This window comes from Dipodomys merriami, unplaced genomic scaffold, assembly GCF_024711535.1.
Source record: "Dipodomys merriami isolate MVZ:Mamm:240054 unplaced genomic scaffold, mDipMer1.0.p SCAF_102, whole genome shotgun sequence".
Classification (NCBI taxonomy): domain Eukaryota; kingdom Metazoa; phylum Chordata; class Mammalia; order Rodentia; family Heteromyidae; genus Dipodomys; species Dipodomys merriami.
In genome coordinates, this window is record NW_027202294.1 from 1,051,922 (window position 1) to 1,077,486 (window position 25,565).

The window sequence follows — 25,565 nt, forward strand, 5'->3', positions numbered from 1 at the left end:
TTCAAACTCTGGCCAGTCCTCAGGTTGGCTCTGTGCATCGGGGCAAACTGGACCTGAAGGTTTTTTCTTCTGTCAGAGCTCATGATGACTGCCCTGCACCTCTGCAGGCTGTAATGAGGACCTGATAACTTCATAGATGCAAAAGCAATTTTCCAAATTTTAACACCTGACTCCAATGTAACATTTCTTGTTTATTTGTTTGTTTGGTTATTTTTGTTGGTCGTGGGGCTTGAATTGAACTCTGGGCTTGGGCGCTGTCCGAGCGTTCTACCACAGCGCCACTTCTGGTTTTCTGGTGGTTTATTGGAGATAGGAGTCTCAAGGACTTTCTTTCCCGGGCTGGCTTTGAACCCTGATTCTCAGATCTCAGCCTCCTGAGTAGCTAGGATTACAGGCGTGAGACACTGGTGCCCGGCTTAATAGATAAACAAAAGCAACAGCTATTACAGCAGGAAATCAGCTCATTCTAGCTGAACAGAAAGCCAGATGCCTCCATCTTGTTTTTATCACAGACACCCCAAACTCTGATTTCAGGGTGGGCTGATTTGGTTGAATTGTACACATTCATTGAACAAGGAAGACTCTGGAAGAATGGTGCAAAGGGCCCGTATAAAAGGGCACGCAAAGAAGAGACTAGGGTGATGGAAACAACTGGGCCAACGTGGGCTCCCCTGGGTCCTTGACTGCCCCTCTTGACTGCTCGTATTTCCAGAAGTGGCTCAGCTGTATACCCTTCCATCTTCCCACTGTGTACCTGTCTTTTCTTCATGGTCCATGCAAAACTTGATCCATCTCAGACACCTCTCAGACTCTCAAACTAGGTTAGAGGCTCTGCCATAGACCTTTAGGAACCTATAGCTGCCCAGGCAGAGTATTCATCTGCATGCAGCCTTGAGCCCTAGATCTGCTGCAGAATTAAACCCAAATGCCCTGAGACACTCACTGTGTACAACCCTGCCTTTCTGGTCTGCATCCATAACAGTTCTGGGCTACTCCATTCTCACCGGAGTTGAAGAAGAGTCACCTGGACCTCTTTGTGTTCTGAAGAGCAGCTTCCTGGCTGGGAAAGACTGAAAGAGCATGGCTTCCTGCAGAAACCATCAGCTTCCTACTACTGTTTCCCACTGCCTAGCTCACAGCACACAGCTAGTACTCAGAAAAAGCTATTGAAGGAATTGCCAGTGTGTGATTCTTCCACCAACTGAACACTTGCTTTGTGCTTTGCCCTTTCTATGGCCAATGGAAGCATTAGATCATGAGGGGAATAAAGGGAGATTCTTCTTACCCTGCCCAGCACCAAGATGTCACACCACACATGAGATTACAGCCTTTCATGCTCAATAACCTTCAGTAGCTGCCCACTTCCCAGCAGGAGAAAAGGAGAATGAAAGTCTGTGAAGGTTGATTCTGAGATATTATTAGTCTCTGTACCAGATGTCCTTCATACCCAGCTATGTCTCCCCCTCATAATTCCTTCAAAGTGGGTGTCTATGGGAAGCAATCTTTATTTACCTTTGTCCCAGTGGTCCATGTCTACTCCTGGTCTTCATGTCCCTGTGTGACACCTTCCTTCAGTGTGAACTGGTCCCAACTCTATTCACTTCTAGACTAAAAACACCTAAAGTAATGAATGGCCTGTAACTCCCAAGACTGGGTTTCACAAAGGTCTGTCCTTTCCATGGTTATTGTTTTGACTTCTCAGCCTTTCCCCTTAACTGAGGTCAGCTGCCAAGCTGTGTATAGTTCAGTGAAAAAGTCTATGCATCAGATGATCCAGGACTGCCAGTAATTGTGAGTGAGCCTGGAGATGGTCCCCTCCAGTCAAACCTTCAGATGAAGTTGCAGCCCCAGCCAACAAGTGACTGCAGCTTCACAAAGGATGCTAAGCCAGAGGTACCCTGTTTGAACCATGCTAAGACTCCTGACCACAGAAACTTCTACATGATTAAATTTTGTTTCAAGTGGCTTGGGGTAATTTGTTATGCAGCAATAGATAATTAATAGCCAGGCACTGGTTGCTCATACCTTAATCTTAACCACTCTGGAGTCTGAGATCTGAGGATCACAGTTTAAAGCTAACTCTCACAGGAAAGTCCATGAGACTCTGATCTCCAATGAACCATCAGCAAACCAGAAGTGGCACTGTGGCTCAGCATGGTAGAGCACTAGCCTTGAGCAAGAGAGCTCGGAGCAGAACCCAGGCCCTGAGTTCAAGCCCCATGATGCAGAGAGAGAGAGAGAGAGAGAGAGAGAGAGAGAGAGAGAGAGTATAGCAGTAGTCTTATTTCAGAGATTAGGAAACAGAGGCTGAAAACTACTGACTTAAAAAAGGTCATATAAGTGATAAATGGGGGAGATGAGCTCTTAGCCTAGACCTGCCATGCTGAATAGATTTCCCAGTAAGCCCAGCTAGGGAGCCAGTGTGCTCAGCCTCCTCTCCCCTGCCCTCCATTCTACCTGAGCCAGTTTCTTCATGACCTGTCAACCCTTCACATACTCCTTTGTTGTAGATGGCCTCACATCAGGAGCTATGTTAGTATCCTGTAATCTCAGAGTACCCTGAGTACACGAGGCTCTGTGGCTGCTTAGAGGACTGAATGGATCTGATGACAAGACAGAGGAAGGACAGTGGCTGGGAATAGACACCTTCATGGCCAAGTTCATCTACAATCCAAGCCACATGCCCACTCACCCACTCTGACTCACCACTCTGACATTCCCAATAGCCAGATGTGCATGCAGAGGTGGCCAGCCCTTCTCCTCCTGTCTCACTCACCTCAAGGTTTTAGAAGGGGATTCCAGATGACTCCATTTGCTGTTCCTGTTCTTGTCCTCCAAGCACCTCCCCCCAAATGCCCTTAGGTCAGTCCTGAGAGACTGAGGGGAAGCATAGTACAGGTCAAGCCCTGCACCACTCAGAGAGCCACCATGCCCCCCGCCTTCCACAAAACCACACACACAGATGATCAGCTCCCTATTCCCTATGAGGAAAGAAGGAGAAAGGAAGTCTATGACAGTTGAGTCTCATTCCTTCTCTTTCCCTTCCCTCCCATTTTCTCTTCTCCCTTTTCTTCTCCTTTTCTTTCCTTTCCTATCTCTCTCCCCTTTCTTTCTTTTTCTCCTTTATCTCTCTTCTCTCATTTTCTCCTTCCTTCCTTCCTTCTTCCCTTCATGTGTATATAACCCAGGTTGACTGCCTTCATATCCAACCTTACCTCCTAATCCCTGCAAGCTGGGTATCCGTCAGACAGTCTGCGAGGACCTCTACCTGGGCCCCAGTGTCCCATCTGCCTCACGTAACCCCCTTCTCCTCCATGTGGGCTAGATACAACTATTCACTTTTAGAGTGGATGGTGAGTGTGCCTAATGACAGAACTTACCCAGAGACCACCGTCCTGGGACCCCGCCAGGGCTGAGGGTTTGGGGGCAGCCAGGTGCCCACTAGCAAGCACATGCAGACCTGCAGAAGCATTTTACAAAAGCCCACTCCACTAAGAGCGTGCTATGTGTGTTGCCCACTGAACAGCTAGCTCAGCCCGTTTGATGGTTGCTCCGACTCTATGGTCAGGCTTATCCCCAGCATGCACCTGTAGATGCTGTGACTGACCGGTGAAGGCCTAGTCCCCTGGGCACCAGCCAGCAGGAGCTCAGCAGCACCCCCACTGTCATTGAGGCCTCTGCCTCACCTCCTCTTTCTCTACACGGGGCTGGGTCTCATCACCACGATGCCTGGCTGGGCCACCCAACCTCTGAGCCTCTACACCTCCAACATGGGTCTCTATGCCACACTCCTTCCTGCTTGTCGCTGGTAAAGTCCTACTGTTACATACCGAGTGCCAGGCACTAAGCTGAGTGAAGCTGGATCAGCCTGCTAACCTAGCCTGAAGATCTGGGTAGGGTACAGGTATGCAGGAAAGGACACAGACATCTCAGGCTTTGGGAACTCCTTGTGGCCTAAGCCGCCAGGACTGCTTCTGGGAGACAGGTGACTCCAGGAGGCCATGGGACACCCCTCCCCCACTTCTGGTTGAGGATTGAGGAAGCTAAGAAGGAGAAGTGAGGAGTCACTCTGATAGGACGAGGCCTTGCCTCTCCTCTGAGGCACCAGTCACATGACTTCAGCCACATACGTCCCTGTCAAAGCTACAGTGTGTCCCCCTCTGTGACTGGGGGAACCAATCTCTCAGGTCCCTTAATCCTAGCACAATACTCCTATGGGTGAAGTCCAGAGATCCAACTGGAGGGGGCAAGTCTGTCTGGGTGCTTGTCTGTGGGTCGCCAGTGTGTCATCCCCTCAGCCAAGGGGCCCTCCGCTTGGGAGGAAGCTCTGAAGGAAGATGGAGTTGAAAGGGAAGGAAGAGGAAGAAGAAAGCGAGCAGGGGAGTGGGAGGGGGAGAAGAGGCTTTTTAGCAGTGTCACTGCTGACTCCCACCCTGCCAGCTTGCCCTGGAGTGGCCCATAGGAAGCAGTTCTGGAAACCTGCCTGATGAGAGAGATCAAGCATGTAACTGCTGACACCGTTTTCCAAATGGAGATTCATTTCTCCAACCAGTCCCTGGCCAGGCTGATCCCAGAGGAGCCTGATCCTCACCACAGCCCCAGCACAACAGATCTCTCTCTCTCCTCTCTCTCTCTCTCTCTCTCTCTCTCTCTCTCTCACACACACACACACACACACACACACAATACACGCTTGTTGTGGGCGTGGAGTATGCCACCAATGTGGCCGTTCACATGGAAACACAGGCAGGACAACACCCAATCCATTCAATATGCACACACACACACACACACACACACACACACACACACACACACACACACACACAGGTCCACAAGCAGACACTCAAAACACAGCTACACCATCTGTAGATAGCAAAAACACAGAGACCCAAAACACAGCTCCCTGCCCAGAACTAGATGATTCTCTCTTCTCCCCCTTTCCTCCCCCGCCCCCAGGTCAGTCCCTGCCACCTTCCACCTTCCCCCACCAAACCTAGCCATTCAAAATCTTCCTGCGTGAAATAAACCAAAACCTAAGACCACACAGGAAAAATGCAATTGAAAACCCACTTGACTGTGCTCTGGGGGTGTCCCTGAGAGCTCAAAGCCCCCCTAGAAAGCAGCCAGCACCTCTTAGAAGGTAGTGGAAGTGGAGCCAGCAGGGTGGCCGGTGTAGAGGCATGGGTATGGATGGTGAGGACATGGGAATGGGGGGTGAGCTGGGGTTGGGGGTGCGCAGGCTCACGCCTCCCCATCTGATCCTGTAGACAGCAAGCAGCTGAAGCAGCGACTGGGGCAGCTCAGGAAAGACGGGTAAGGAGGGCATTTGATTGAACTTCCCAATAGTGGTCTAGCTTGGATGCTCACCCAACTATCCTCTCATTCCCAGTGAAATGGAAGCTGGGAGGAAATGCCTGTCCAAGCCCTCTCAACTTTCCCCGTGTTCTCTGCTCCAACACGGTCCTCACAGCGTGAGGACATTATGAGGAGGCTGCTGTTGTTCACCCCATTGACAGATGAGAAAACCAAGACTCGGACCAGCCTCTGCCCTTATCACAACACACGTCTATTACTCTAAGCCCCACACTCTCAGGGCTAGAAGGCAGGTGGAGGAGCAAGAGCTGTCCCCCTAAACCCGCTCTGGAGGCCTTTCTGTCCTTCCCAGGCCATGAGCTAGCCGGAGTCTGACTCCAGTGGAAAATGTCAGTCAGCTCCATGGCCTCTGCCAACAGGTCCCGTTGGGCCAGTGAGCCCTGAGAAGAGCTGCTACCCCACAGCCTGGCAGGCCAGGCCCAAGTCAACCCAACCCGAGTGTCAGGCCAAGGCCTCAGCCACTGGCCCTGTCCTGGCTGATGGGATTATGTGTCTTTCAAGGCCTCCCATCTGTCATCTGGCCCCTCTAGGCCCAAAACAAAATTCATTTCCTTTTAAGAGAGCCAATGACTTACTTTCCCCTACTTTTTTTTTCTTTTTTAAATTAGAAATTATTCTCCTAAAGATGAGAGCTACCTGGGCCTTTCATGGGCCCCTCTGGTGCCCGGTATTCTCAACAGATGGAGGTCAGTCATTTCCTAATACCCTACCCAAGGAGGAGTTCTGGGGGGAGTATGGTGGGACTCCCCACATCAGCTCATGTTCTCTGGCACCGGCCAGCCCCTCCAGGAATCCAGTTCTTTAGGCCTAAGGAAGGCTTCCTTCCTTAAGAAGGGTCTGGGGCCACATCTGCCATGCTGCTCTCAAGGCCATAGCCCAAAAGCCAGAGGGAAAATCAGCGTCCAAGCAGGCAGAAGCCCAGCAGATAGGGAGCCAAGCAGCCCCCTCCCTTCCTGTCCCCCCTCTCTGTCTGGCTGCTGAGTGGAGCCCAGGGCTCAAAGTTTGTTATCCTCCCCTGCAGAACACACACTGGGAGAACCTCAGCAGGATACTGTGGGGCCATCCCTAGCACACCTGTGTGCTAAGGTACACAAACACAGAGAGCTTCCACACGTACACACTCACACAGGGGAACCACACATTTCTCCCCAGCTCCACCACGGATCACAGTGCCGGCTCCACAGCCCACATCCCTCCCAATAGTTCCCTACTGTCCGACCGTGCTTTGCTTCAGTCCCCGGGAGAGGTGGATAGGGACACTGGGGATATCATATCCCACAGGGGACAGGGGGGAGGGGCCTGCACACACCCTGGGAAGCAGACAAGGACACTCTGGAGGGAGACTCAGCCGCCTGCCTTCCAGCTTTTCCAGACCTGGCTTCCTTCACACCAGTGCTGACCACCCAAAGCCACCCTCCTGTCACAGCCTCAGAGCCCATGGAGTGAGGAGGGAGGACCCAGCCTCAGTCCCAGCACCCCCCACCCCAAGTCTCCCAGGTGGTTCCCCCATGCTGGGGGGGGTGGGCAGACCCCCAGACATCAGTGGAGTCCTTACCATGGAGGTTGCTCCGGGTGATCTGTCCCCCCATCGCAGGCTGTAGGCGGCGCGGCCACCTCCGAGTGGCTGGCCTGGTCACCGAGCTGCCCCCGCAGCCAGCTCCTCTCCTCCTCCCCCTGGTCCTCCTCCTCAGCCCCCAGGCATGGCAGGGCCCCTCCCGTACCCCACCCCCTGCACGCCAGCCGGCCACACACACGCACGCACGCACACCCCCCTGGCCCTGCTGGCTGCCGCGCAGCTCCCACCCGCCAGAGCCTCCCCCACCCGCACTGGTACAGGCGATGGGATCTGTCATGTTTATTTACATAAGGAGGAGGAGACTGGAGGCTTCCTGAAATAGCCGAGCTTCAGAAAGTGCTGGAGATGCCCCAGCAGAGCGTGTGCATACGCGTGCGCTCTCTCTCTCTCTCTCGCTCTCTCTCTCTCTCTCACTCACTCACACACACACACACACACACACACACACACACACACACACACACACACACACTCACCTATCACTGAGGTCCCCAGTCATTCACTCTTCACAGTCCACTAGGCAGACCTGGGGCCAGGCAAGGACAGGTAAGTGAGAAAGACAGACATTGCCCCTATTCTCAAAGGGTCCGCCAGGGAAGCCAAGGGGTTTATGAACAAATAGCTAACTAACACCACTGTCATCCCTTCCAGGCTCTGTTCCAAGTACTGTGTGAGGATTAACTCCTTCCGTCCTTCCAGGCTGAATGGTGGACGAGGTCAGGATGACTGCTACATCAACAGGTACCATTTGTATTACTGCCTTCGTGATGAGACAACCAAGGCAAAGAGAGGTCACTCTCCTAGAAAGTGACCGGACTGGGGTGCAGACCACATCCAGGCAGTAATCCCGGCACCAAACCGTTCCTTTAATCATGTTCAGATCTCCCCCACCCCACACCCCACACAGCAGCAGAGACCTGCACTGCACAACAACCTCATGCCACATGGTGATGCTGACAGAAGCTCACAAGCACCCGCCACGGTGCGCACTTAGCCACCTGCCTACCAGAAGTACTTATCACGTGTCTTCTCCCACAGACTGCAGATTCTGGAGACATCTTAAGGTGCAGAACCCAACACCCCACACTTTGGGGAGAGGAAAGGTGCAGAGAGAGTAGTCCTGTGAAGTAGGAAAGACAGTCCTCTGCAGACCTAAGTAAGCGTGCTTGGAAGCCCAGATCATCACCAAAAGGGCAGTGCTAGACACAGGATGCTTACTGAGCACTGAGCACTGAGCACTGAGCACTTTGAGTGCTATCTGCGGGTTAATCTAGGTGGTTGGGGCTTCTAGTATACCCATTTTACCGAAAAGAAGGTGGAAGTTCTGAAAGGCTAAGGAGGTTGCCTGAGGCTCCCCAGTAGAGCGGAGCAGAGCCAGGACTCCAGCCCAGGTCTATGGGATGTTCTTGCTGTCCACTGCAGCCCTCCACAGGACAAGGGCTTCTCTTAGGACAACAGCACAGCTCCTGGCTCCCAAGCTCTGCCTTGGCTCTCACACTTAGGGATCTGCATTCCTCAGGAAAGGTCTGGGTGGAAGGTAGAGGGTTTGGGCCTAGAGAAGGAAATATGGAAAAGGCAGAGGCTGCCTCCTAGTCAATGGAACTCAGCAGCCTGGGCCATCCCCTCTGCTCCCTCTCCCCCCTCCCCCCCACCCCCACACACACATACACAGGATGAGGTCTGAGGGATGGGGAGAGAGGAGAGGGAAGCTGGTGGATATGCTGAGAGGCCCATATGCTGATTAGGGACAAGACAGTGGCTCCATTCTATGCAAAGCCCCCTTCCTTGGCAGAGGCTCCTGAAATCACAGCATGGGTACACTTAGACACCTCAGATCTACCTGTAGGGGTGGGAGGCCTATGCATAGGACTAAGAGGATGCTGCATCACACATATAACAATAGCAACACAAGCAGTTCTAAGCATGTGGCACACATGGACTTGCTCAGTCCTCTTACGTGAGCTTATTTTATGCCCATTTTACAGATGAGAAAACCATGGCAAAAGCTACTTGGGAGGCCCCTCATTTCACCTGCCTTTTAAGATACCTGGCTGGGCCCAGTGCCTGGACACCAGCCTCCCTCCTGCTGCCTGCTCCTACTTAGAATGTCCCTTCTTGCCCACCCAGCACCAAGAATACCTCTTCCAAGAAGCTCTCTGAGGCTTCAGGTACACAGTGAGTCCCTGTTTTTGGAGTGTGCCTCTCCTCTGAGCCTCAGAGCACTGCCCCCTACGAGGGCCTTATTTCTGCTTGTCCTAGCTTCTCCTGGACACATCTCAGCAACTTACTCCATCATTCTGTCCATGTTGTGGAGCACCTACTATGTACCAGACGCTAACCTGGTAAGAAGAGATGTGGATCCTGGCTCTTGTGGATCTACAGTCCAAAAAGAAACACAGTAACAAACATATAATCCTAGAAAGGTACTCTAAATGGGGGTGGGGGTGGGGACCTTGGGACAGGTGTCTCTGAAAAGCAATAGGGACAAGATCTGATGGCTAATGTCCATGTGTCATAAAGGTAGGTTGAGGGGAAAGTGTTTCAGAGTGTGAGCACAAGTGTTCAAAGGCCCTGGGGCTGCATGGCAGAGAAGCCAGGTAGGTTTTGCTAGAGCTTGTTCAGCAGGAAGGGTCTGGGGGAATCTGCTGTGGGCAGAAAAATGACCTTGTCACCTTGGAGGCCCTGGAGGACTAGGTGACAAGGTCATTTTTCCTGAGAACCATGGGGAAACCTTGACAGGTTTCAGCAGAGCGGCAACAACAAAACAGCCATGCGGTTGGAAAAGGTCACTCTGCCATCTGGTGTGGGGCTTGTGTGGGAAGAGGGAGGAGGCAGCAGGGCAGGGAGCAGCATCTATATCCGCCAGGGCTTGAGACCTGGTCCTCTGAGACCTAACATCATGTGGGACTCATGAATGGAACCAAATTCATGTCACTCTCTGGAAACAGGACTGTGGGACACACACAGCATGGTCACCCAGTACAGACAGGCTGAGCTGGAACTTGGGCAGCTGGGAGTACTTCAAGTATGCAATGGCAAACATGAAATAGAGCTGGATATGGTGGTCTCTGCCTGAAATCCCAGCATTCAGGAGGCTGGGATTGTGAGTTTGAGGCCAGCCTGGGATATACAGCAAGACCTTGTCTGAGCATTCCCAATACCGCACACTGATGGGTTTTTCCAGTCAGCTTATCTGGATCCTGATACCCTCTCCTCAGTAGATGCAGTGATGGCCTGTATCTGAGCTTGCCCCCACTATATTGTCCCAAGATCAGTGCCTAGAGCCTCTGTGGGTGAAGGTGCGGGAGTACTCCTTCTATAGAGCAGAAACTGAGAGGCAACTTGTCTCAGATTTACTCATTAGGACATTGCAAAAGATATCATTTGACTAGAAAATTCTATTATTAAAAGCAGGGAGAAAACCTCAAATCTTCATCATTCATTCACTCAGCAAATACACACTATGTATTATCAGCCATGGACCAACTGGCAAGTAAGATCTAATGCTCACCCTTCAAAAGCCAATGGGCTGATGGACAGAAACAAGTCAGGAAAGGATTTTCATTTCTAGTGAAAGCTATTCTGGACCAAGGAATGAGGTTCTGTAGGCTCTGGCCAAATTACCCTGGAGCATCATTCTGCACATTGTGAAGGCCGTGGAAGGGGACTGGCAAGTCTACAGGCAGATCTACAGAGGAGGAGATAAATGCTACCAATGTTTCAACAGTCACTACATACAAGGCCAGAGAGCTAAGTATTTTATAAACCTGATTTCACCTAATCGCGCAATATTCCTTCAGGAGTTACTACTCACCCCCCTTTCAGGCTACAAAAACTGAGGCTCAGAGAGATTATCCTAAGGGAGAAATAAATCTGCCTGACATTAAAACTCTTGATCTATCCAGAAAAGGTCAAAGGTCAAGGAGCTCTCTTGCTTGGTGGGGAGGAGACAAGAGGATAGTGGACCTTCTCATAAGGAGTCAGAAGGTTTCCAGGTGGTAACAGAACCTAGTAGTTTTCCAGTGGGCAGAGGGTGACATTCCAGGGATGGAGCCAACATGAAGACAGAGGAGCCGAGTCAGGCATGAGCTAGACTTCCCATCTATACTAATCAGTGGCCCAGACAGACCCTGAAGACCCCATCTTAGCAAAGACAGATAGATGTATGGGGCGCTGGATGAAGAATTACTACTTCTAAGCCAGTGGGGCATATCGATCTTGGGTGTTATCTGGCCTGATCGAATTGCCTGGATCCCTAGACTACAAAAGAAGCTCCCTTCTTCCCAGGGGAGCAGGAACTGCCCTCTGCTCCCACCGAGAGAACTTCAGCACCCCCTTCGCTGAGCCCAGCAAACTTTTAAAACCTTCCACCCCAGAGCTTTGCCTCCTCTGCCAGCCTCTGATCTGGCTCCTGACCTTTTTCTGCTAACCCCTCCTCCTCCCGTGCCTTCGTTTCCATGGTAGCCTATCTAGTCTAAATTTCCTCGCCAAGTCCTTTCTCATCCATGTTCCTCAAAGCCCTGCATCACCCTAAACCTGCCCTCTCAGATCTTCCAGTCAAAGGCAGGGTCAGCAACGGGAGACCCTCAGATCTCTTAGCCGGGGAGGCCCCCAGGCCCAGCCTCTATCTTCAAGTGAAACCCTGTGCCCATCATATAGATAGCAATAGAGGGCCCATAAGCCATGTAGACCTTCCCAAGGTGGCACATGGAAGGAGGACTTGAACTCAGGGTTAAGACCTTCTGGTGCTATGTTTGGTATCTGGGCTACAGACCAGGGGGTATCAAGAGGTATAGAAGGCAAAGCTGGATAGGGGAGAGGCACTAGCTTTTGTGAGGTAGGAGGAGGCCCGGGAGGGGAGGTGGCCCCACTGAGGGGGAGCTGGGATGTGGCCTCTGGTGGCTATAGTGTTTTGTTTTTTCATCAAGAACAAGGGATAATTTGATGGCTCTGGCGAGTCGCTTGATATCTGGGGCTTAAGGGTGACCTGACCAGGGCCATCCTCTCTATGCTGACATATTAGGCTTGCCTGGATACTAAAGAATGGTAAACAGAGACCTCATTTCTAAACTTTTTCCCATGCCCCAAAGCAGAAGTAGGAGGCCACTGCCTAAGTCCACAAGAAAGCAGTAAAGAGGAGGACAAAAACAGCCAGACAGATGGAGCACAAGCTATAGGCTGCAGAGAAACCGGAGCCCCAGAGCCCAGAGGGCATCCTCTGGGGCTGGGACAGGTGCCTCAGCAGGGACAGCTGCGGAACGACAGCCCTGGATGATGGGAACACAACAGGTGCAGCCGCGGGGGCGGAGACTGAAAGGGAATCTGAGCAAACAGCCTGGAGCTCGGCGGCCCCTCCCCGCCTCTTCTGACTCCTCCCTGCCCAGGCCTATTGCCAACAGCCCTTCCTGTGACCCTCTAAGACACAAACACACCTGCCCATGATTCCTGGTTCTGAACCTTAGGGCCAGCCTGGCTAGCCTGGGCTAGACAGAAGGGTCGCCATGCCAGGCAGAAATGACTCAAACAAGGAAACAGCAAGATTCTGATTCCCAGGACAGTGTGTGCCAGATACAGCCCACACCCAGAGCCCACAGGGCCCTAGCTAGAAGCAACATTTGCCTCTGATCTTTGAGACCAACAAGGAAGGGTAGGTTTATCTACCCAGGTGGAGGCTGGGAACTCTGGTCTTGAGTTCATAGCAGCTGGCTCCACCGCCAGCCTCAGCCATCTCTCCTCTAACAGGGAGTAATGTGGCAAGACTAAGTGGTACCGCAAAGGTAAGGCATGCTGCCTCTCTATTGTCCAGAGAAGTCAGGAAAGCAAGTTGAACCTGGAGGGGCCCAGCCTTGATGGAGAGGGACTTGGGCTACAGGTATGAGTACAGACTAAGACCATAAACCAAGTGCTGGTGGCTCACACCTGTAATCTAGGCTACTCAGATCTGAGGATTGAGGTTCAAAGCCAGTCCAGGTAGGAAAGTTGGTGAGCCTCTTTTCTTCAACCAACAAACAAAATGCCACAAGTGGAGGTGTGGCTCAAGAGGTCAGCCTTGATAGAAAAAGCTAAGAGCGCCCAGCCCCTAGTTCTCTCTCTCTCTCTCCTCTCTCTCTCCTCTCTCTCTCTCTCTCTCTCTCTCTCTCTCTCTCTCTCTCTCTCTCTCACACACACACACACACACACACACACACACACACACACACACACACACACACACCCTGCTCTAAGAAGAATCACTCCCATGGTCATACAAACACGATTTCTTCAGCCTCAAGCATCCTGCAGAAGGTGCTGTCCTAAGCTTTTCATGTGTCATTGACGTGTGCTGTATATGCAAATGCCAACTCAAGAGTGCTTGGCAACAGCTGGTTCTGCTAAGAAAGGAGATTAAGCTTTGTCCCCTGTCACCTGGTTAGCGTCCTGGTTTTAATCAGAGTGGAATGAATTTTAAACTAAGCTTGTCCCCATCCCAATTGCAAGTGATAAATTACCAAGGTCTGAATTCATAGGATTTGTTTGCAATGGTATAACCTTAGCGCAAAAGGCAAGGAAGGGCAGACAGGGAGGGAGGGGAGGCAGCAAGGATACCCAGAGTGCCAAAGGAGATAGGACATATGTGCTGCAAACAAGACATGAGCCCTGTGCATCAGACCATCAGATTTGGAAATGCACTCGACTGATCCCTGCTGGGCTTGCTGGATTATGAGAAAAGCTGGCAGCCAACAGGATAAAGCTCTCCTCTGCAGGCAGAGAGCCTTCCCCAATCCCTGTCGCTCATCCTGAACACATAGGCATGCGAGCACACACACACACACACACACACACACACACACACACACACACACACACACACACACACACACACACACACTCCCTTCAGCCTCTGAATCTCAGACAAGGCTTCCAATGTCTACCTCTCCCAGTGCCAGGCCTCCAACCAGCTGAAGCCACTGCACCTCCTGTAGCCACACCACATTCTCTTGTCCTCCGGCTCCCCCTGCTTCCCACCCCTCTAAGATCTTGCTCTGAAAGAATAGCAGAGCCCAGGGGGAGCCTGCTTGGCCTTCTATGCCTGCCTCTGCCTGCTGTCTACTTCTAGGACTCTCCCTCCAACCCAGGGCTCAGACACTGAACATCAGTAAGTATCCCAGGGTGATGGCCTAGGACCCCACTTTGGGGCTGGGACACTCCCAGTAGGACCACTGGCAGGCAAATGCCCATGGTCTGATGACATCAGTATTACATGTAGCTAACACTTCGGTGTGGTCTACGCCAGGGGCTTCACAGATCAGGTGGCAGTTAAGAGCAACTCTGAAGGCAGACCTCCTGGTATCAAATCTCAGGTGTCCATTCTTCTGTTCTCAAAGATGGGGTTGGTAAGGAAGCTGCCTGCCTCTCAGAGCTATTGTAGAGGTGAAGTGTGCCCCGCCCCTGCTCCATGCCTGGGAGGCACTGGAAATGCTCTGGAAGTGGAGCACCAGCTTCAGAATGAGGCTATTCAAAGGCCCCGTCGTGACCCTTGATCCTTGAAGAAACTGAGAGCTGGAGCTGGGAAATGGCAGCTTGAGCTTTGATGTCAAGTCCATCCGCCCAAGTTCCTCCCAGCAGCACCCTGCCCCACCCCATCGATGATCCCCTTACACCTGTACACTGAAAGTGAGGGCTCTTAGCACCTCTTCATCCAACAGAAATTAGGTGGGGGGGAAAAAAAACCAGTGATCAAATCAGTGAAGAAAACTTCATTGGCTGCTGGAATCGTAAAACATGTGGATGCACTGGCCCCAAGAAGGAGAAGGCCACGTGGGACACTCAGAACCTAAGATGGAAACATTGAGTCCTGGGAACAACAAATACTTCATGCAGGTCACACAGCTGATAAGGACGCAGCTAAGCCAGGACGGGGATATACATCTACTAACACGAGTACCCACGCACTCATCTCTGTCCTGTGGCCTTTCAGAGTAACAACCCAGTTCGAAGAGCTAAGCAACCATCATCTAAACCTTGTCAGAGCCAGGCACTGGGTGGCTTCTGCCTGTAATCCTAGCTACTCAAGAGGCTGAGATCTGAGGATCACAGTACAAAGCCAAATCAAGCAGGAAAGTCCATGAGACTCATCTCCAATTAACCACCAAAAAGCTGGAAGTGGTAGAGTACTGGCCCCTGAGTTCAAGCCTCAGTACCAACGGGGAGAGGGAGGGGAAAGAGACAGAGACAGAGAGACAGAGAGAGAAATATGGAAAGTGAATAATTTTGAAATATAGCACAACTAGGTATGACAGCATAAGGAACCTCAGTGGAAGCTGTTGATAAATATGGATTTGGAGGAGCAGGGGAAGAGAAAGCACTAGATAGGTTATTCTGAGCAAAATGGAATAGATGCACATTTGAAATACCATGAAGAAACCCCTCCGTGCAACAAATACTAACAGAAAATGAATGACAGGAAAGTAAAACAGGCTCAGATGACGGATGGGCACGAGTGGGAGGAGGAAGGGCTAGCAAAGAGTGTGGCTGAGGATGAATGTGTTCCATGGGGGTTATTAGCATATGAAAATAAAACAAGGAAACTTGTGGAAATGGATCTTAAGAGACGGGAGTGGCATGGGGGAGAGAGCGATAGAGGGGTGAGGTTGATTGTGTTGCATTGTTTACATGTGTGGAAATGTCCTGGTGCCCCCCCCCTTGTATGAATGTATGCTAATAAAAAAGAGGGAGAGGGCTGCGAAGGTAGCTCAGTGGTAGAGCACTTGCCTTGCATGCCTGAGGCCCTGGGTTCCATTCCTTAGCACCACATAAGCAAAAAGAAAAAAGCCGAAAATGGCACTGTGGCTCAAGTGGTAGAGTGCTAGCCTTGAGCTGAAGAGCTGAGGGACAGCGCCCAGGCCCAGAGTTCAGGTCCCATGACCGGACCCAAAAAAAACACACACACACACACAAAAAAAAAAAAAAAAGAGGGAGAGAGAGGAAGGAGGACGGAGGGGGAAGGAGGAAGGGCGAAAAATAGGGAGAGAGCCCCTTCCCATATGAGACAAACTGAGGATAGACAGGTTATAGTTATTTATTATTATTATTATTATTATTATTATTATTATTAGTTGATGCACTGGGGATGGAATTCAGGACTTCGGCAGGCAATCTACCACTTAAGCTATACTCCCAGTCCTTTTGCTTTTCACTGATTTTTTTGAGTCCGGTCATGGGGCCTGGGCGCTGTCCCTCAGCTCTTCAGCTCAAGGCTAGCGCTCTACCACTGGAGCCACAGCGCCACTTCCGGCTTTTTTCTTTTTGCGTATGTGGTGCTGAGGAATCGAACCCAGGGCCTCAGGCATGCAAAGCAAGCGCTCTACCACTGAGCCACCTTCCCAGCCCCAGGGGTTTGTTTTTTTAAAGATAATGTTTCAAACTTTTGGCCTCAGATCACAGTCCTCCCACTTCCACCTCCACAGGTTCCTAACAGAGTGGACGCTCCACGAAGATCAAAGTATATTTTATGCAGAAGGAAGAAGGGGGGGAAAGAACAAGGAAGAGAAACTGGGGTTGATGGTGAGTGGACTTTGCTTCATTCCTATCTGCCCTTTCTCAGGCTCCAAGCTGTAGCCCAGGGCTCACCCTCTGGCTTCGATACCCATTACAGTCGGAAGACTCAGAGAAGCACGTAGGTAACTGATAGCTTGGCTGATTACTTCTCAGCCCCAGGGGTAGAACTCCTTGCTCCCAGGATACCATTGATTGCATAGCCATGTGCTCTGAAAGAGCCAAGTAGCCAGGTGTGTCCAGGAACACTGAGGATCGGGTGGTTTCTGCCCTACCTTATCTGCCCATCTCCCCTTATCTGCCCATCTTCTCCAGGTGGCAAGAGCTCCTCCACCAATCCCCACCACCCCTGGCAGGACCCGGAAGAGGAGATGCTCCAAGCCTTGCCTGGCTCCCTCCCAGCTTCTCCCAGATGAAAGCAGCAAGGGGAAGAGCACCTCCAACTCATTTGCATAAACCATTTATAGCTGCCTCAAGCCCACGCCATCCACAAAGAAAAAAAAAGCCCACTGTGCTTGCCTATGGCTTCCCAGTCCATCATTCTCCCTTCTTTTCTTTCCTTTTTTCTTTTTTGTTCTAAAGGCAGGAAACTGAGCTCAAGAGAAATCCCTGCCCTGGCTGTTCTTGGCAGAGAGGAGCTGTGAGACCAGGTAGCATCCCTCTGTGTCAGTGACCTGCAGAGTTCAAAGCCTCTGAGCAATCATGGACTCCTTTCAGCTGCCCAGGGGCTGTGGAAGGTAGCTACAGCAAGCCCCTACTTTATAGATGGGGAAACTAAGGCTCTGAGAAGTTAAGTAACTTGGGCTGAGAGGGTGGCTCAGTGGTAGAGTGCTTGCCTTGCGTGCATGAGGCCCTGGGTTCAATTCCTCAGCACCACATAAGCAGAAAAAGCCGGAAGTGGCGCTGTGGCTCAAGTGGTAGAGCGCTAGCCTTGTGCTGAAGAGCTGAGGGACAGTGCCCAGGCCCAGAGTTCAGGCCCCACAACCAACAAAAGAAGAAGTAAAAGGAGGAGGAGGGAGGAGGAGGAGGAGGAGGAGGAGGAGTTGTGAAGTGACTTATCTGAGGCCTACACAATTTGTTGGTGACACTGTCCTGTCATGGTGGCTGCCTTGCCAACATCTAAGATGGTGCAGATGCTCAGTCTCAGCAGCACATCACTAAGGGAGGCCATCAACTACAGTCATCTCAGCCCTGAGTTCCATCGGTCTCGGAGGTGGGGCCCAGGCAGGGTGTTTCTGTGGTCTGGGGCTTTGTTTTGTTTTACAGATGTTAGGGATCAAACCCAATCTTTGTACATGCTAGACACTCTGTCCCTGAGCTCCATCTCCAGCCCTCAGGTTTTGAGACAAGTCTTCATTATATAGCTCCAAGTGGCCTCAAACTCAATATTCTCCAGCCTCTGCCTCTAGAATGCTGGGATTACAGATGTGTACCACTATGCCCAGAAGTAAGGGTGGTTTTAAAAGCTTTCCAGGTGGGTTTCATATGCAGAGAAGCATGCAGGTGCTCTTGCCAATGATGTTATGCTCCTTCACCCCATCTATCCTGTAAGGCACAGGGAGAAGATGGCTGGGAGCCCTCGGAAAAAAGGGTTTCTTTGCTAGTCAGAAAGAAGCCCCAGAGAGGAGGCACCTTTATTCCTTTAGATGTTGTGATTCCTGGAACCGCCATGCCTAGGTTTCAATTAGGCTAGAAGGAAGCCAACACAGGAGGACAGAGTAGAGATGGAAAGTCCATAATCTTAGCCAGGCATTAGTGGCATAGGTCTGAAGCTTTAGTATCTTCAAAGGCTGCAGCAGGAGGATTTTGAGTTCAATCTAGGATATATAGCAAGATGCTATCTCTAAAGAAAAAGAGAGAAAAGGCCAGGTGCAGTGGCTTACACCTGTAATCTTTGTGACTTGTGAGGCTGGGGATCTCATGACAAGATTCACAAGATTCCATCTCAACACCTAGCATCCCAGCTACCTGGGAAGTGTAGGGAGATTGTAGACTGGGCTGATCCAGTCAGAAAATAAAGTAACAAGAGCTCAGAGTGGGCTCAAGTCATCAGGGCACCTGCCCAGTAAATGCAAAGTCCGAAGTTCAAAATCTAGTACTACTAAAAAGGAAAGAGAGAGAAGAAAGTTAGAAAGGAGGAAGGAAGAAAAAGAAGGAAGAAAGGAAGGGAGGGAGGGAGGGAGGGAGGGAGGGAGGGAGGGAGGGAGGGAGGGAGGGAGGGAGGGAGGAGCAAAGGAAGGAAGGAATCCCTTTCAAAGCACCTAACCCCAGGATCAGCTTGATGCTTGCTGTGGCACAGCACCTCAGCTCCTCTCTACACAGCCAGTATAAAGCATTTGCTATTTGCAACAGATAGGCAATAGCTGAGACTCCAGAATATACAAAGACCTTGATCCCAAAAAATGTAAAGGGAAAAAAATTTAAAGACACTTCACCAAAGTACACATATGGACAATAAAACAAAGTAGCTGGGCGCTGGTGGCTCATGCCTGTAATCCAAGCTACTCAGGAGGCTGAGATCTGAGGATCTCGGTTCCAAACCAGCCCGAGCAGGAAAGGCCGTGAGACTCTTATCTCCAATAAACCACTCAGAAAACCGGAAGTGGTGCTGTGGCTCAAGTGGTAGAGCACTAGCCTTGAGCTGAAGAGCTGAGGGACAGCGCCCAGACCCAGCGCTCAAGTCCCAAGACACACACACACACACACACACACACACACACACACACACACACACAAAATTTGGCAGTTTACTTAAAAGTTGAGCCATATGTCGCTGAGCCATTCCACCATTAGTGACTAATGTGAGAAAAGGAGACACATGGCCAGCCACAGACTTTCAGTAACTTTATCTATAATGGTCTCAACTTGAAGACAAGCCAAACATCCATCCACAGAGGAAGACAAACAAATTCTGCTACGCCTACATTGTGGAATGCCATTTGGCAATAAAATAGCAACGGACTGCTGATACATCCCCCCCTTTTTTTTTTCGGTCAGTCATGGGACTTGAACTCTGGGCTTGGGCGCTGTCCCTCAGCTCTTCAGCTCAAGGCTAGCGCTCTACCCCTTAAACCACAGCACCACTTCCAGTTTTCTGGTGGTTAACTGGGAAAAGAGTTTCACAGACTTTCCTGACTAGGCTGGTTTTGAACTGTGTTCCTCAGATCTCAGCCTCCTGAGTAGCTAAGATTACAGCTGTGAGCCACCCCAACATTTTGAATGAATTTCAGAGTAATTATACCAATGAAAAAGCCAGAAAGGAAAAAAATTAATACCTACTGCACGGTCCCTTTTATATAGACATTTAAAAATGTCTATTTAAATATAACTATAGTGACAAAAATGTCTATTTAAATATAACTATAGTGACAAGAAGCAGATACATTACTTGAGTATAGGAAAGGGAAGAGAGGAATCCCTAAAGGAAACTTCTAAGGGAGTGACAGAGATGTCTCCTAACTTGATGGTGCCGGTGACTTCACAGGTATATGCCTATGTTAAGACACATCAGGCTGTATGTTTAAATAGGGACCGTACTTTGTATGTCAGTGATAAATGAATAAAGTTGTATTTGAAATTTATCAAAGCTCTTAAGAGAGAAGGGTGTAGGAAAAGAGAATTGTGGTTTCTATAAAAACAAAGTTTATTCAGTTCCTCAAAAATTAAATATAGAATTGTCATATGATCCAACAGTTTCACTTCTGAGAGCAAATACAAAAGAACAGAAAACAGGAACTCACATAGAGATTTGCAGAGCTATGTCCAGAGAAGAATTACTCACAGCAGGTAAAATGTGGAAGTGACTCAAATGTCCACAAACAGATGACTGTCTAAGCAAAATGTGACAGACATGTACCAGAGTGTCATTCACCTTTCAAAAGGAAGGAAATTCTCACGCTACATGACAAGGACCTTGAATAAGACATTGTGCAAAGTGAAGTAAGACAATCACAAAAGAACAAATACTGTCCAAAGGCACTTATTTGAGATACCTAGCTCGGACAAAAAGTAGACTGGTGGCTGCAGGGCCAGGGCAGGGGAAACAAGGAGTTATTGTTCAATGGGTAGAGTTTCTGTTTGGGAAAATGTGAAAAGGGTCTAAAGATGGGTGATGATTACAAAGATGATGATTACAAAGCGATATATATATACTTAATACCATTGAGCTGTATGCTTACAAAATGGCTAAGAGCCAGGAACCAGTGGCTCACACCTAATCCTAGCTACTGAGGCTGAGATCTAAGGATTGAAGTTCAAAACTAGCCGGGGTAAGAAAGTCCATGAGATACTTCTCTCCAGTGAACCATCAGCGGTGAGTGCTACCCTTGAGCAAAAGCAAGCTCAGGGAAGGTGCCCCGATCCTGAGTTCAAGCCCCACAACCAACAAAAGAAAGGAAGGAAGGAAGGAAGGAAGAAAGGAAGGAAGGAAGGAATCCCCTTTTCCACACACTACTTCATCCCTTCTATTCCCCAGAGGGAGCCTCTAGCAATTGCTGGATGACATCCACTCAGCCTTGGCCTGGATTTATACAAAGTATATAGGATGGGTTGTAAATATGTGTACGGATAGACATCAAGGTTCCAACAGAGTTGTTTCAGATCTCTGTATCACTCACCAGACCCACTTCAAACACCCTCAGGCTTTCTCTGGCTAATAACCTATTTAAAAGTATGACATCATCAGGTCCCACCCACCATCACTAGCTAGGCCCCTCAGGACTTCTTTCTCTATATAACCCTTATCACCATCTGACATCCCATATGGCACCTTTTATTAAAAGTATAAAATCTGTCTCTTCATAAGAATGTAAGTAAATGGCACAAAGGATCTCTCCATTGCTTTTCTTAGTGCCTAAACAGTACCTGGAACACAGTAGGCCTTGAATCAATGTTGAAAGAAATGGAAGGAAAGAAGAGGAAGGAAGAGAGGAAGAAGGAGAAACATTACATTCTAAATACAAATACTTTCATACTATTCATACTACACCTTGGTTTTTGTTTTGTTTTGTTTTGTTTCTGCCAGTCCAGGGACTTGAACTCAGAACCTGGGTACTGTCTTGAGCTTCCTTACTCAAGGTTAGTATTCTACCACTTGAGCTGTAGCTCCATTTCTGGCTTTGGGGGTTAATTGGAGATAAAGAGTTTCTAAAGCCAGGTGCCAGCTGCTTATACTATAATCCAAGCTACTCAGGAGGCTGAGACCTGAAGATAGTAATTTAAAGCCAGCCCAGGCAGGAAAGTCTATGAGATTCTTATCTCCAGTTAACCACACACACACACACACACACACACACACACACACACACACACACAACCATAAATCTGGAAGTGGAGCTGTGACTCATGTGGTAGAGCACTAGCCCTGAGCAAAAAAGCTCAGGCCCTGAGTTCAAGCCTCAGGACTAGCCCAGGAAAAGATAAAAGTAAAAAATTACGGGGGCGGGGGGGCGTGTATTCACAAGATATAAAATGATTTCTTTCTGGGCTCTCTATGCCTATCTTTATGTCAGTACCATTTGGTGGGATAACTGTATGTTTGTAGTAAGTCTTGAAATCAGAAAGTACGAGGACTGGGAAGGTGGCTCAGTGGTAGAGTGCTTGTCTTGCATGCATGAGGACCTGGGTTCGATTCCTCAGCACCACATAAGCAAAAAAGAAAAAAGCCAGAAGTGGTGCTGTGGCTCAAGTGGTAGAGCTCTAGCCTTGAGCTGAATTGCTGAGGGACAGCGCCCAGGCCCAGAGTTCAGGCCCCACGACCGGGGCTTTGTTCTAGAAATGTTCAGGCCAGAGTTCAGGCCCCACAACCGGGGCTTTGTTCTAGAAATGTTTTTGAAAATGTGAGGTGCTTTGAAGAGGAATGAGCATTTTTACAAACTCCTCACAGAATCTGTAGGCCCACTGAAATCGGAGAACCACTGCACTGTGCCAGAACATTCGCTAAACTTTCCTCCCTTGCTCTCTGACTCTCTGCTTCCTCCTGGTTATCCGTCTCCTCTACCTCTCCAATGATTCATTTCATGGCTCCGTTCTGCCCATCCTGTGGCATTTTAATGACTTTCACATTTTAGGGGACAGTGGTGACAACAGGTCCTAGTTTCAACCTCTGCTTTGAACTTCAAGCTCATACAGAGTTGATGCCCCAGCATTTCCCCCAGCATGTCTCAGCCAAAACTTGACCCACTACCTTTCTCTTCTGCACAGGAGCCTCACAGAGTCACCATCATTGCACCTGAAAGCCTGGGTGCCATCTTAGATTCTTCCTTCTCCACCCATCACACCATTTGTTCCTCAGCACTTCTAAGCACACATCTTCAAACTTTAGATTTATCCAAAGACAACTCCATTCCAGCTCCCTTCTTGTCCCTTATAATTCATGCTCCATAGGACAGCAATCTTCCCAAAGAGCAAATCCAAAACTTTTGATACCCCACTGTCCAGCTACACCCAGGACCAGTGTGGACCTGACCCTCACATCATCCTCTTTCAATGTTACCACTGAAGTACATGTCTCACTAGGTAGTGCCATGATTTGCTCTTGACAGCATGTGCTTGTCCAGGGGCTTGAACTCAGCACATGGGTGCTGTCCTGAGTTCTGTGTGTGTGTGTGTGTGTGTGCGTGTGCGTGCATGTGCACACGTATGTGAATGTATGTACACACAGAGACACACACTCAAGGCTGGTGCTCTATCACTTGAGCCACAGCTCCACTTCTAGATTTTTTTTCATTAATTGGAGATAAGAGTCTCATGGATGTTCTTGCCTGAGCCGGCTTCAAACCATGATCCTCAAATTTCAGCCTCCTGAGTAGCCAGGATTACAGGTGTGAGCCACCAGCGCCTTGCCAAGGAATTTTTTAAAAATGAGTGTCTCACTGACCACACAGAAGTGAAAGTTTACTGTGCCTTTATAAACAAGCCCTGGATTACAGTACTAGCGTCACTGCAAAAAAGCAATGAGTGGAATTTTCATAGTAAACAATGCACTGTTTCCTGCCCTCATTCCCTACATGTACCAGGGGTCTTCTAGGTAGGATGTCTCAGGCCTGTTTTTTAGACACAGCTCCTTTTCTGGTCCTACACTGGTCAGTTATGACCTCTTCGACTTAGCTATACAATCTTTGTGAAAAGATTTAAATGGGTAACTGAGGTCTTTCAAAGGATGTCAAGTGGGGAACTTCCATTAGAATGTCCAAACACACACACACACACACACACACACACACACACACACACACACACACACACACAAACTTCTGTTTCTTGACTTGAAGGTTGAAATAGAAGAAAGAATCAGCTGGTCTGCAGAACAAGAGCTGGCTAAGCACCCAGCAGCCAGGACCCTGACTTGTGGGGGTCATGGCCACCATGTTTTCCTCTTTCTTGCCACTCTCCACCCTACTTAAGGGACATTCAGGGATATAAAAGTTCATGTCATCATTGTTGAAAGCCAAATGCACTGTTTCTTGTGGAAGAAGGGAAACAAGAGCCCCAGGTTGTGAACTGTCTGCCCTGAATTGGTAGCTAATGAGCAACAGAGTCAAGATGTTGTCCCAGGCTCTGCCCCTAATGCTCAGGGCATCACCATTACCACAGTGCCTGCTGGTACTCCTGTGTCCACCAGCAGGAAGAATCTCCCCAGTTAGTCTTCTTGGTCTAAGGGAACTGAGCCTGACCAATCAGGATTCTAGAGGAAAGAAAATGCCAGCAACAAATGGCCCTGGCTAGGGCAGGGGTGACTGACCCAGGCCAGAAGTAGTCAGAGAGCAGAGACTTCTCTTTACAAAGAAGAGAAAGCTGGGCACAGACAAGGTCAGTGGCCTGCCTGGTAAGCTGGTGCACACAGCGTGTTATCGCAGCTGAGAAACACTCCTGACCTGGATTCATCCAGGACACATGCTGGGAGATGCTAGAGAAAAGACTGCCTTCAAAACAGGCTGGAGGCCCAAGGCCAAAGTCATACTGACACAGCAGAGCCAGAGCTAGGCCCAGCTCTCATAGACTCCCACCACCTCCCCTTCCCTCTCACAAGCTTTCTTCTACTCCCCATGTCCTCCTGTGGCTCCCTGCCCCAGGCCTCCACACTCAGTTTGGAACATTCTCAGGCTACAGGCTGCTTCCAGCCAAATTCATCAGTACCCTCACCCCCAACCAGAGTCTGGGCCAGAAGCAGCCTGGCCCATCACGGAGGCCTGAGAACCAAGTGACCAGGAACCTGGGCCTCTAGACCATCACCATCTTCCCTGTGAAGTCTAGGCAGGTCACTTCTTCACCTTCCTGCCTCAGTTTCTCCTCTTTAAAGGAACAAGGTAGAACAATAGAAGCCTAGGTTCTTTCCAAGGTGAAGTGGGGAGATTGGATCTGGCCAGTGCCATCTTGGCCACAAGGTGGAGGGCAGGGTCTTCATGGTGGGAGAAGGCAAAGCCCCCACCTCCCAGGTGATAGGCCCGCCCGAATCCCTGAATCATCCCAAGGCTGGGGCTTGGATGATAGGTTACTAAATCTGTCAGTCCAGGGCCCGGGACTTGAGTTTTCTGTGACCCTGCTCCGGATCCTCACACTTTTTAGGCCCATACCAGCTCAGGTGCCATTACACCATGCCACCTGTCTCTGCGTTTCTGTCCTGTCTCCCATCTCCTGGCTCTTCTCTGGTCATCATGGCATTCTACTTCAGCTCTCCATTGGAGCTGACTTGGTTTGTTGACATTGTTTTTGTTCATTCTTTCCTCTCTGGCCTTCATGGCTCAGTTTCCTAACCGTGTTAAGTATATTTGCTGGCTGCTGGTCTTTCAGACAGGAGTCCACATTGCAGTCGCTGGAGACTCCAAAATTTGACCTCTCAGAATGTGGCCTCTGTTTTCTTGTGGTAGATTGATATCTGATTTCAGGTACAGCAAAGGCCGCCCCAGTGTGCGAATCAGGCTGAGGCAGAGGTGTCACAGGACCAGCGTCTGTGGCACACACACCTGGGTCACCCTTGAAGGGGCCACGCAGGCTGCACGCTGGGGGTGAGGTCCAGTCAGCCCTCCTCCAAGTTCCCAGTGCCTCCCAGTGAAAAACAGTGAATTTCATTCCAAATAAG

The 25,565-nt window shown here is 49.9% G+C and overlaps 1 protein-coding gene across 3 annotated transcripts in view; it reads right to left on the minus strand.

The window, feature by feature from the left end:
* The window catches only part of Neurl1 (neuralized E3 ubiquitin protein ligase 1), a 75,961-nt gene that overhangs the window by 31,330 nt on the left and 19,066 nt on the right, over positions 1-25,565 (minus strand). The window contains exon 1 of one of the 3 annotated variants that reach the window (XM_069994119.1): positions 6,932-7,081. The exons of the other annotated variants lie outside the window; for them this stretch is intronic. Within the exon in view, the coding sequence (XP_069850220.1) occupies positions 6,932-6,965 (34 nt within the window). The 5' untranslated portion in view covers positions 6,966-7,081. Of the gene's footprint in view, positions 1-6,931; positions 7,082-25,565 lie in introns of those variants that run through there. 3 annotated transcript variants of the gene reach the window in all.